At 44.5% G+C, this 12,500-nt stretch overlaps 2 protein-coding genes across 2 annotated transcripts in view; both read left to right on the forward strand.

The window, feature by feature from the left end:
- LOC144513276 (uncharacterized) overlaps positions 1–5,955 on the forward strand; it is a 9,032-nt gene extending 3,077 nt beyond the window's left edge. The window contains exons 3-5 of the mRNA XM_078244306.1: positions 2,561–2,744; positions 3,274–3,348; positions 4,302–5,955. Coding sequence (XP_078100432.1) covers positions 2,561–2,744; positions 3,274–3,348; positions 4,302–4,534 — 492 coding nt within the window. The 3' untranslated portion in view covers positions 4,535–5,955. The remainder of the gene's footprint in view (positions 1–2,560; positions 2,745–3,273; positions 3,349–4,301) is intronic.
- A 1,672-nt stretch (positions 5,956–7,627) lies between these two features.
- Positions 7,628–8,032, forward strand: LOC144513268 (ribonuclease pancreatic-like). The gene has a single exon (XM_078244297.1). The coding sequence runs from the start codon at positions 7,628–7,630 to the stop codon at positions 8,030–8,032; it is 405 nt and encodes a 134-aa protein (XP_078100423.1).
- Positions 8,033–12,500: the final 4,468 nt, after the last annotated feature.

Consider the following 12,500-nt stretch of genomic DNA (forward strand, 5'->3'; position numbering starts at 1 on the left):
CCCGTCCCGTCGGAGCAGTAACTGACCCCGTCCCGTCCCTTGGGAGCAGTAACTGACCCCGTCCCGTCCCCGTCAGAGCAGTAACTGAACCCCGTCCCCGTCAGAGCAGTAACTGAACCCGCCCCGTCCGTCGGAGCAGTAACTGACCCGTCCGTCGGAGCAGTAACTGACCCGTCCGTCCCCGTCAGAGCAGTAACTGACCCGTCCGTCCCGTCGGAGCAGTAACTGACCCGTCCCGTCAGGGCAGTAACTGACCCCGTCCGTCCCGTCAGAGCAGTAACTGAACCCGTCCGTCAGAGCAGTAACTGACCCGTCCCGTCCCCGTCGGGCAGTAACTGAACCCCGTCCCCGTCGGGCAGTAGCTGACCCCGTCCCGTCGGGCAGTAACTGACCCGTCCCGACAGAGCGGTAACTGACCCGTCCGCCGGGCAGTAACTGACCCGTCCCCGTCGGGCAGTAACGGCCCGTCCCGTCGGAGCAGTAACTGATCCCGTCCCGACGGAGCAGTAACTGACCCCGTCCCGTCCCGTCAGAGCAGTAACTGAACCCGTCCCGTCAGAGCAGTAACTGAACCCGTCCCGTCCCGTCAGAGCAGTAACTGAACCCGTCCCGTCAGAGCAGTAACTGAACCCGTCCCGTCCCGTCGGAGCAGTAACTGAACCCGTCCCGTCGGAGCGGTAACTGAACCCGTCCCGTCCCGTGAGCAGTAACTGAACCCGTCCCGTCCCGTCAGAGCAGTAACTGAACCCGTCCCGCAGAGCGTAACTGACCCGTCCCCAGCGGAGCGGTAACTGAACCCGTCCCGTCAGAGCAGTAACTGAACCCGTCCGTCGGAGCAGTAACTGACCCCGTCCCCGTCGGAGCGGTAACTGACCCGTCCCGACAGAGCGGTAACTGACCCGTCCCCGTCGGAGCAGTAACTGACCCCGTCCCGTCGGAGCAGTAACTGACCCGTCCCGTCAGAGCAGTAACTGACCCCGTCCCGTCCCTTGAGAGCAGTAACTGACCCCGTCCCGACAGAGCGGTAACTGACCCCGTCCCGTCAGAGCAGTAACTGAACCCGTCCCGTCCCGTCAGAGCAGTAACTGAACCAGTCCCGTCAGAGCAGTAACTGAACCCGTCCCGTCAGAGCAGTAACTGAACCCCGTCCCGTCGAGCAGTAACTGACCCGTCCCCGTCGGACAGTAACTGAACCCGCCCCGTCCCGTCAGAGCAGTAACTGAACCCGTCCCGACGGAGCGGTAACTGAACCCGTCCCGACGGAGCAGTAACTGACTCCGTCCCGTCGGAGCAGTAACTGAACCCGTCCCGACGGAGCAGTAACTGAACCCGTCCCGTCGGAGCAGTAACTGACCCCGTCCCGTCCCTTGAGAGCAGTAACTGACCCCGTCCCGACAGAGCGGTAACTGACCCCGTCCCGTCGGAGCGGTAACTGACCCGTCCGTCCCCTTTAGAGCAGTAACTGACCCCGTCCCGTCAGAGCAGTAACTGAACCCGTCCCGTCCCGTCAGAGCAGTAACTGAACCAGTCCCGTCAGAGCAGTAACTGAACCCATCCCGTCAGAACAGTAACTGAACCCAGAGCAGTAACTGACTCTGTCCCATTGGAGCAGTAACTGAACCCGTCCCGTCGGAGCAGTAACTGAACCCGTCCCGACGGAGCAGTAACTGACTCCGTCCCATTGGAGCAGTAACTGACTCCGTCCCATTGGAGCAGTAACTGACTCCGTCCCATTGGAGCAGTAACTGAACCCGTCCCGTCAGAGCAGTAACTGAACCCGTCCCGACGGAGCAGTAACTGAGCCCGTCCGTCCCGGCGGAGCAGTAACTGAACCCGTCCCGTCGGCAGACAGTAACTGACTCCGTCCCGTCCCGCGAGACAGTAACTGACTCCGTCCCCATTGAGCAGTAACTGAACCCGTCCCGTCGGAGCAGTAACTGACTCCGTCCCGTCAGAGCAGTAACTGAACCCGTCCCGACGGAGCAGTAACTGAACCCGTCCCGACGGAGCAGTAACTGACTCCGTCCCGTCGGAGCAGTAACTGAGCCCGTCCCGTCCCGACGGAGCAGTAACTGAGCCCGTCCCGTCCCGTCGGAGCAGTAACTGAACCCGTCCCGTCAGAGCAGTAACTGAACCCGTCCCGTCCCGTCAGAGCAGTAACTGAACCCGTCCCGTCGGAGCAGTAACTGACTCCGTCCCGTCGGAGCAGTAACTGAACCCGTCCCGTCGGAGCAGTAACTGACTCCGTCCCGACACAGACAGACACACACACACGCATATACACACGCGCGCACACATATATGCGAACGCAGACACACAAATATACACACGCACCCACATAGACACACTCACACACACACACACACACACACACACACACACATGCACAGACACACTGAGCTCTCTTAAAGGAGCCGCAGCACCATTTTACAACAAATGGTGGCCCGTCGGGCCGGGTCGGGTCTCACCACTCTAGTCCTCGTATCTAAAGCAGAGAAGGTAACGGTGGCGGTTTCAAACATGTGGTTAACGTTGTGAAACGGCCTCCTGACTGACCCAGACCCAGACCCAGACCCAGGGCTCGTTTGTGGGGCTGAAGCGGCGCCTGTGGAGGAGGAGGAGCGTCTGGACTCGACTCGGCGGGCCGCTGGTGACTCGGCGCCTCTCCACCGGCAGACTCCGAGGCTTCTGGAGCTTCACCAACAAGTACAGGTGGAGAAGGAGCTTCACCTTCACCTGCAGGGGTGAGAACCAGGTCGAGGTTGGTCTCTGGAAACTGGCTGAAGGACCGGCCTGTGTAGTTACCTGTGTGTGTGTGTGTGCTTCCTGCGTAGTTGTGTGTGTGTGTGTGTGTGCGCTTCCTGCGTAGTTACGTGTGTGTGTGTGTGTGCTTCCTGCGTAGTTACGTGTGTGGGTGTGTGTGTGTGTGTGTGTGTGTTTCCTGCGGAGTTACCTGTGTGTGTGCTTCCTGTGTGTGTGCTTCCTGTGTGTGTGCTTCCTGTGTGTGTGTGTGTGTGTGCTTCCTGTGTAGTTACCTGTGTGTGTGTGTGTGTGTGCTTCCTGCGTAGTTACGTGTGTGTGTGTGTGTGTGTGCTTCCTGCGTAGTTACGTGTGTGTGTGTGTGTGTGTGTGTGTGTGTGTTTCCTGCGTAGTTACCTGTGTGTGTGTGTGTGTGTGTGTGTGTGTGTGTGTGCTTCTTGTGTAGTTACACGTGTGTGTTTCTGCGTGTGTGTGCTTCCTGCGTAGTTACCTGTGTGTGTGCTTCCTGTGCAGGACGATGTAACCTTCACAGTCGACTCGGTCAGCGTCGCCTCCTGAGGAAGAGAAACATCCAGAAACTGACTGCAGGTCAGTTTATCAACAGTTTCAGAAAACATTTTCACATTTAAACTTGTTAAACATGTAATAAAGCTCTGTGAAATGGTAACTTTAGGGTTTCTCTTTCCAACCTGGACTCTCTGTCTCCATGTTTGTGTGTGTTAGTGACTGATGAGAACAACAATCTGTGAAACTGGTCCAGTATTAAACCAGAACCAAGCTGTAATGTTACCCTACAGGACTAATGTTCAGCAGCAGTTAGTAACAAGCTGTAATGTTACCCTACAGGACTAATGTTCAGCAGCAGTTAGTAACAAGCTGTAATGTTACCCTACAGGACTAATGTTCAGCAGCAGTTAGTAACAAGCTGTAATGTTACCCTACAGGACTAATGTTCAGCAGCAGTCAGCGTCCACTAAAAGTTGTGTTGTTGCTGCTGACAGACTCAGATTATTATTCTAAGTGTCTGACAACATTATGAAAGGATCCCTACAGAGATAGACCTTTTAGTTAAAGAGTAAGATCCTTTTAGTTTAACATGAAACAGCCCCGAAATCCTCATCACCAAACCCACCAGACTCCATGTAAATAATCAGGACTTTTATCATCGTAAAACACACTTCATTCAAAGTGGACAGAAACTAAATAAAACTACCAAAAGCCGTCTTGGTTCATCTTTCCACTGTTCCAACAATCACCACTCTGGTTTGGTTGAAATAAACCCTTAATTCACCCATTTACATGTGGAAATATGCTGGCTCTATACACGCTAAAAGTCCTGATTATTTACATGGAGTCTGGTGGAGATATGCTGGCTCTATACACGCTAAAAGTCCTGATTATTTACATGGAGTCTGGTGGGACCATTTTCAGAGATTGTTGTTCCCATCAGTCACTTAGACACAAAACATGGGAAAATAGGTGACAAAATCTATTAAGTTTGAGCCACAGTGATCAGCTGTTGGATGATGTTTCTTCTGCAGGAAGTACAAACCTTCAGAGGGGCGGGGCCACAGCCTCCAGGGGGCGGGGCCAGAGCAAAGGCCACGTACCAACCAGGAAGCAGCTGGACGCGCAGCTCGACGAGTACATGTCTCTGTCCCGGAGTCGATTGGACAAACAGCTGGACGACTACATGTCGATGTCCAAGAGCCGTCTGGATGCTCAGCTGGACGAGTACATGTCGATGGCCGGGGAGACGCCCTGGGGCTGCTAATAGCGTTAACGTTTGGTTTGATACGTGGACGGTTGACTTTAGTTTGGTCTCTCTCGGTGAGTTACGAGACCTTTCAGAGGCTGTTACAGTTGAGTTTAACCGAGGAAAAAGTGAGCGTCATACAGCCACGATAGTTAAGTTTAGACACCAAAAGGACTAATTAAAGGGTAACTTTGGTTCCTTATACCCAAAACCCTATGTTCCCATGTTTTTGGGTCTAAGTGACTGGTGGGAACAACAATCTCTTCAGTATTAATCAGTCAGCGTCCACTAAAAGTTGTGTTGTTGCTGCTGACAGACTCAGATTATTATTCTAAGTGTGTGACAACATTATGAAAGGATCCCTACAGAGATAGACCTTTTAGTTAAAGAGGAAGATCCTTTTAGTTTAACATGAAACAGCCCCGAAATCACCATCACCAAACCCACCAGACTCCATGTAAATAATCAGGACTTTTAGCGTGTATAGAGCCAGCATATCTCCACCAGACTCCATGTAAATAATCAGGACTTTTAGCGTGTATAGAGCCAGCATATTTCCACCAGACTCCATGTAAATAATCAGGACTTTTAGCGTGTATAGAGCCAGCATATCTCCACCAGACTCCATGTAAATAATCAGGACTTTTAGCGTGTATAGAGCCAGCATATTTCCACCAGACTCCATGTAAATAATCAGGACTTTTATCATCGTAAAACACACTTCATTCAGAGTGGACAGAAACTAAATCAAACTACCAAAAGCCGTCTTGGTTCATCTTTCCACTGTTCCAACAATCACCACTCTGGTTTGGTTGAAATAAACCCTTAATTCACCCATTTACATGTGGAGATATGCTGGCTCTATACACGCTAAAAGTCCTGATTATTTACATGGAGTCTGGTGGAGATATGCTGGCTCTATACACGCTAAAAGTCCTGATTATTTACATGGAGTCTGGTGGAAATATGCTGGCTCTATACACGCTAAAAGTCCTGATTATTTACATGGAGTCTGGTGGAGATATGCTGGCTCTATACACGCTAAAAGTCCTGATTATTTACATGGAGTCTGGTGGGGTTTGGTGATGGTGATTTCGGGGCTGTTTCATGTTAAACTAAAAGGATCTTCCTCTTTAACTAAAAGGTCTATCTCTGTAGGGATCCTTTCCCATAATGTTGTCAGACACTTGACGCAAATTGAAGGTGCGCAATTGCCCTTTTAATTTACATTACAGCTTGGTTGTTGTTTAATACTGGACCAGTTTGAGAGATTGTTGATCCATCAGGCACAGAAACATGGGACATGAACACCCGTTTTGTGGGTGACAGTCTTGTGTTTAACTTCTACATCAGGAAGTTAGTTAGTTTGAACATGTTTTAGTTTTCGGAGTTGTACCTGAATGGTTCTGTTGGACCGTGTGTCCTTCACTGACCCCTCTGGGTCTGATTGTGTTAAATTAAAAATATATATTTTAATAAAGTGTGTGTGTGTATTTTTCAAAGTTAATGTTTCTCTATTTTTGTAGATCATCATTTACAGTAAACCCTGAGATGGAACAAAGTGTTAAAACATTAACATCTTAACGTGTGTGTTTGTGTGTATCTTCTGTGTTTGTATGTAGGTTGTATGTGTGTCTGTGTTTCATGTGTGAGTTCCTGTGTGTGTGTATGTGTGTGTGTGTGTCTGTGTGTGTGTGTGTGTGTGTGTGTGTGTGTCTGTGTGTGTGTGTGTGTGTGTGTGTGTGTGTGTCTGTGTGTGTGTGTGTCTGTGTGTGTATCTGTGTGTGTGTGTGTGTCTGTGTGTGTTTGTGTGTGTGTGTGTGTATGTGTGTGTGTTTGTATGTGTGTGTGTGTGTGTTTGTATGTGTGAGTCTCTGTGTGTGTGTGTCTCTCTGTGTGTGTGTGTGTGTGTGTGTGTGTGTGTGTGTCTGTGTGTGTGTGTGTGTGTGTGTGTGTGTGTGTGTGTGTGTGTCTGTGTGTGTGTGTGTGTCTGTGTGTGTATGTGTGTGTGTGTGTGTGTGTATGTGTATCTGTGTGTGTGTGTGTGTGTGTCTGTGTGTATATCTGTGTGTGTGTGTGTGTGTGTGTGTGTGTGTGTGTGTGTATAGATGTACTTGTATGTCTTGTTTGTTCTAGTTGATTATCTTGTTGTGTATTCCTATTTCTAGTTCTGATTTGTTTTAATGTATGTGCTGTTTTTTACTTGACTTTGACATTAACCAAAATAAATCCTGATGTAAAAGTGTGTGCTAGCTGCTAGTGAAAGCTAACTCTATACCTGCTATAGAAACTGCCTCAGTATTGTGTTTAATAATATAAAAAAGTATATTTTGAAGTTAATGTTTCTCTATTTTTGTAGGTCATCAAAAACAGTACGTACAGGCATTGGAACAAAGTGTGAAAACATCTTCAAGTGTTAAAACATTAACATTTTAACTTGCTCTTTTGGGTTTTTCCACATTCGTCTTTGACTTTAACTTCAGAGACAACCTCTCTCTGTGGGAGGATATAAGACTGCAGATTATTTCATTTCTCTATCTGAACATTCTTCAGATTTGCATCGTGTCAGAGTTCTGCTCTTCTTCATCTTCAGACTTTGTGCCGTTTATCTTTTAACATTCAATCCTTTTTACTGAAAACAATTCGACCAAAGGACAGCAGCACGTGATCTCTCTCCACCAACTCTACGGTAAGAGAAAACGCAGACTCTGGCTGCTAACATTAGCTTTTCTCACTTTTTGTTTCCGATGTTTTTTGTCAACTTGTTTGTTGAATTTAAAAAATGTTGCCATTTTTTTCTAATGTATTTTTCAAGGTTTGTCATTTCTTTTGATGTTTGTCGGCATTTTTGTTGCATTTTTGACACTTTGTTGACCCTTTCCAAAAAACCTTGAAGTTAACTGTGATGATCTGTTGAACCTTTTTTGTCGTTCTTGCTTAGTTTTCAGTGATTTCAGTTTCTCTAACACCTTTTATATGATAATATAAAGAGATGTTAGATATGTCAGAGTAAAGTCTCTAACAGCTTTTATATGATAATATAAAGAGATGTTAGATATGTCAGAGTAACGTCTCTAACAGCTTTTATAACTCTGTGTTCTCCAGATCAACATGAAGATCTCTTTCTTTTTCTTCTTTCTGCTGGTCTCTCTGTGCCAACTGTGCAGCGGTTTCTTTGGCTTCAATAGGAGGGTTGATGATAACAAGTTTGAACAAGAGCATATCGTGGCAAACCTATGCACCCAGGTCATGACTGACAGAGGATACGATGTCCTCGACAAAAACACCTGTAAGCCGGAGAAAACCTTCATCAAAGCTACAGTGGACGAGGTCCGAGCCGTCTGTGGGGGTGGAGGAAAGGGAGTCAGCAAAGAGATCTTTAAACTGGTTGAGTGTAAACTCGATCCTGCTCATAACAAGCCTCCCAACTGTGAGTACACGGTGGAGGAGGTGGAGAAGAAAATCCTGGTCACCTGTGCCAAAAACAAACCTACTGAGTTTAAAATACTAGAGTAATCTGTTACTACCTGATGAATCAGAGTAATCTGTTACTACCTGATGAATCAGAGTAATCTGTTACTACCTGATGAATCAGAGTAATCTGTTACTACCTGATGTGTAACTTGTGTCTCCTGTTGAATAAAACATGTGACAGTTTAACTCTGTGTCTGTTTTTAATGTCGTCATGTTCACTCATTCATAAAGTAGATGTGCGTAAAACTACAGATCAATACAATAATAATAACAACAACAACTGTTTTAGTTTTAACTGTATAAGAAAACATCTGATTCTCTGAATACAAGAAGCCTGAAAACTGCAGACGTTAAACGTACAATATGTAACTTTCTGCCACTAGGGGTCTCTCAACCTAAACACTGGATGGTAACACAGACTTCTTATGACATTGGGAAGTTGCGTGGAATCATGGGAGTTGTAGTTTTTATTGTTAAACACCATCGCTGATTAGAATCAGGACGAGTTTACCAATTCAAGTTTATTCACGTTGTTTAGTAACGTTTACTCACTTTATTCTAATAAAATAGCTGCAGTTTCCCCAACATTATTATGTTTTTCTTGATATGAGTCATATTCTCACACACACACACACACACACACACACACACACACACACAGACACACACACACTCACAGACACACACCCACTCACACACACACACACACACACACACACATACAGGTCCAACACTAGAACCCCTCAGAGGTCCCCACAAACACTAGTTACACCAGAAACACCATATTAATATGGTCAGTAGATTAGTTATATCAATGCACAAAAGGATGCGTAAGGCAGTAGGCAGTCTTGTCTGGTTCTTTAAAGTGACAAATTCTAACTAAAAAAATACAGAACCTTTCCAAGTTCTTATGACATTAAAAGCTTTATCCCAAATACTAACTTCTGTCAAAGTACTTATAATTTCAAAAGATATATTCCACACAAAATCTACTTTTTGTCTTGCAATTTAGCTGTTCTTCTCACGTAGATTATCTCTATTGATTGCACAATGATGGATTGGAATGATGTCAGGATTACTTATAGTCATTTGCATGTTCATTTACGGGAGGAAGCATGGCGGGATCACTTGCGTTCAATTTCACGTTGATTGTTATGTATAAAGGAAAGGTGCACAGGATCTGGCGTACGACCAGTTTTATACATTTGAATATTTCTGTGCGTGTACATACTTATCCAGTTTTGTGCGTACGGTATCTTTCATTATGAAAGATGACTTTTCTTTTTCACATGATGCCCCAGGAGACATTATGTTCATTATAAGGCGACAAAAGCAACAAAAAAACATCAAAAGACACTTATGAGGTTTAAAAAAAGCAGCTAAAGCATCAGAACATTACCATCTCTGTTATTATCAACATCTACTTCATCAATGATTGCACAGGACTGCATTAAAAACAGACGTTAAATGTGTTTTATTGAACAGGAGACAGACGTTACACACACTGATTCAACAGTTAATAATACTAATGGGTACGCAAAAGAACGTAAAAAACCCGACAAACAGATAAAACGGGTTATATTCTTATTTCACAGATAAGAGGAAAGTTTTATTTTGATTCAATTGTGATTTAAAGATTTATTGGGATTTTTCAACGTAAAATTAAGCCAGAATTTAGAGTGCCTTTTACTGTGCTCCATGGCTGCAACACAACAAGCGCCTGGAAGTACCATGGCCACTATGGAGGCAGCGTGCTGCTAGTAGTTAGTGTTATTGCGGGACTTTGGTGTTTTAAAGAGTTAGTTTGAATTCATTGGGCCATAATGTAACAGGGGTTAGGAGAGAAAGTACAAAACTGGAGTGTAACCCGGGTTTACAGCTTCCAGACAAATGATATCTGTAGATTTGAAAATATGCAGTTTGACTTACAAGAAGAGCAATAAAACCACGTCGCAGGAAGAGCTCGATATCATCCAAAACTGGGTTTATATTCACTTTAAACAAACAACTTGTGTGTGTGTGTGTGTGTGTGTGTGTGTGTGTGTGTGTTTGTGTGTGTGTATGTTTGTGTGTGTGTGTTTCACAGCTGTGTGCTGCTGCAAAGATGAAAACAGTTTTTATTTTCAGTTAGATGTTCTCAAACATTGCTCTCTCTGCCTTATTATAACTGCATCAGGATGTTTATGAGTTTTGCAGAACTCCATTCATGAAAATTAAAACCAATGGTAGGTAAGGAGTCCACAGAGAAAAAGCCAAATCTGGTTTCCCGTCCACTAAAAGTTGTGTTGTTGCTGCTGACAGACTCAGATTATTATTGTAAGTGGCTGACATCATTATGGAAAGGATCACTACAGAGATAGACCTTTTAGTTAAAGAGGAAGATCCTTTTAGTTTAACATAAAACAGCCCCGAAATCACCATCACCAAACCCACCAGACTCCATGTAAATAATCAGGACTTTTAGCGTGTATAGAGCCAGCATATCTCCACCAGACTCCATGTAAATAATCAGGACTTTTAGCGTGTATAGAGCCAGCATATCTCCACCAGACTCCATGTAAATAATCAGGACTTTTAGCGTGTATAGAGCCAGCATATCTCCACCAGACTCCATGTAAATAATCAGGACTTTTATCATCGTAAAACACGCCTCAAAAGTTTAAGAGACAGCATATCAGACCGGGGGTGGATCGTAAGCGCTGTGACGCCGTGTTAAATAGCAACTACATCAGTAAAATCGACAGCAATTGATGTAAGGAGAAAAACACCTTCATCAGTGCGAGTTTGGGTTTGTCCAAAAGGTCTGTACTGATAATAGCAAAGTAAGGCCGTATCCAAGAAATCAAAATCTGAGATTCAGCCGTGACAGGTTGACAGTTAATTGCGCTTGCAATATCAACCTCAGTCGGAACCACTGTGACAGCCGTGGCTCTAGTGGCAACAGGCAAATTGTAACTGGTTGTGAAACTGGTAATCCTGTTCACTATGAAAAAGTTGTGTACGTTCCCAACTGATGAATGAAACAGTTATCTGTTACTTCCTGATGAATCAGAGTAATCTGTTACTACCTGATGAATCAGAGTAATCTGTTACTACCTGATGAACCAGAGTAATCTGTTACTACCTGATGAACCAGAGTAATCTGTTACTATCTGATGAATCAGATAAATCTGTTACTACCTGATGAATCAGAGTAATCTGTTACTACCTGATGAGTAACTTGTGTCTCCTGTTGAATAAAACATGTGACAGTTTAACTCTGTGTCTGTTTTTAATGTCGTCATGTTCACTTATTCATGAAGTAGATGTGGGTAAAACGACAGATCAATATAATAACAATAACAACAACTGTTTTAGTTTTAACTGTGTAAGAAAACATCTGATTCTCTGAAGACAAGAAGCCTGAAAACTGCAGACGTTAAACTTACAATATGTAACTTTCTGCCACTAGGGGTCTCTCAACCTAAACAGTGGATGGTAACACAGACTTCTTATGACATTGGGAAGTTGCGTGGAATCATGGGAGTTGTAGTTTTTATTGTTAAACACCATCGCTGATTAGAATCAGGACGAGTTTATCAAGTTTATTCACGTTATGTTTAGTAACGTTTACTCACTTTATTCTAATAAAATAGCTGCAGTTCCCCCAACATTATTATGTTTTTCTTGATATGAGTCATATTCACACACACACACACACACACACACACACACACACACACACACACACACACACACACACACACACCCACTCACACACACACACACACACACACACACACACACACACACACACACACACACACACACACACACACACACACACACACACACACACACACACACACACACACACACACACAGGTCCAACACTAGAACCCCTCAGAGGTCCCCACAAACACTAGTTACACCAGAAACACTGTATTAATATGGTCAGTAGATTAGTTATATCAATGCACAAAAGGATGCGTAAGGCAGTAAGCAGTCTTGTCTGGTTCTTTAAAGTGACAAATTCTAACTAAAAAAATACAGAACCTTTCCAAGTTCTTATGACATTAAAAGCTTTATCCCAAATACTAACTTCTTTCAAAGTACTTATAGTTTCAAAAGTTATATTCCACACAAAATCTACTTTCTGTCTTGCAATTTAGCTGTTCTTCTCACGTAGATTATCTCTATTGATTGCACAATGATGGATTGGAATGATGTCAGGATTACTTATAGTCATTTGCATGGCGAGGATCACATGAGTTTAATTTCACGTTGATTGTTATGTATAAAGGAAAGGTGCACAGGACCTGGCGTACGACCAGTTTTATACATTTGAATATTTCTGTGCGTGTACATACTTATCCAGTTTTGTGCTTACGGTATCTTTTAATATGAAAGATGACCTTTCTTTTTCACATGAAGCCCCAGGAGACTTTATGTTCATTATAAGGCGACAAAAGCAATAAATACATCAAAAGACACATAAGAGGTTTAAAAAAAGCAGCTAAAGCATCAGAAC

This window comes from Sander vitreus, unplaced genomic scaffold (assembly GCF_031162955.1).
Source record: "Sander vitreus isolate 19-12246 unplaced genomic scaffold, sanVit1 ctg201_0, whole genome shotgun sequence".
Lineage (NCBI taxonomy): Eukaryota > Metazoa > Chordata > Actinopteri > Perciformes > Percidae > Sander > Sander vitreus.

Excerpts from the sequence above, each read along its gene's own strand:
- LOC144513268 (XM_078244297.1), top strand. The coding sequence starts at position 7,628 with ATGAAGATCTCTTTCTTTTTCTTCTTTCTGCTGGTCTCTCTGTGCCAA.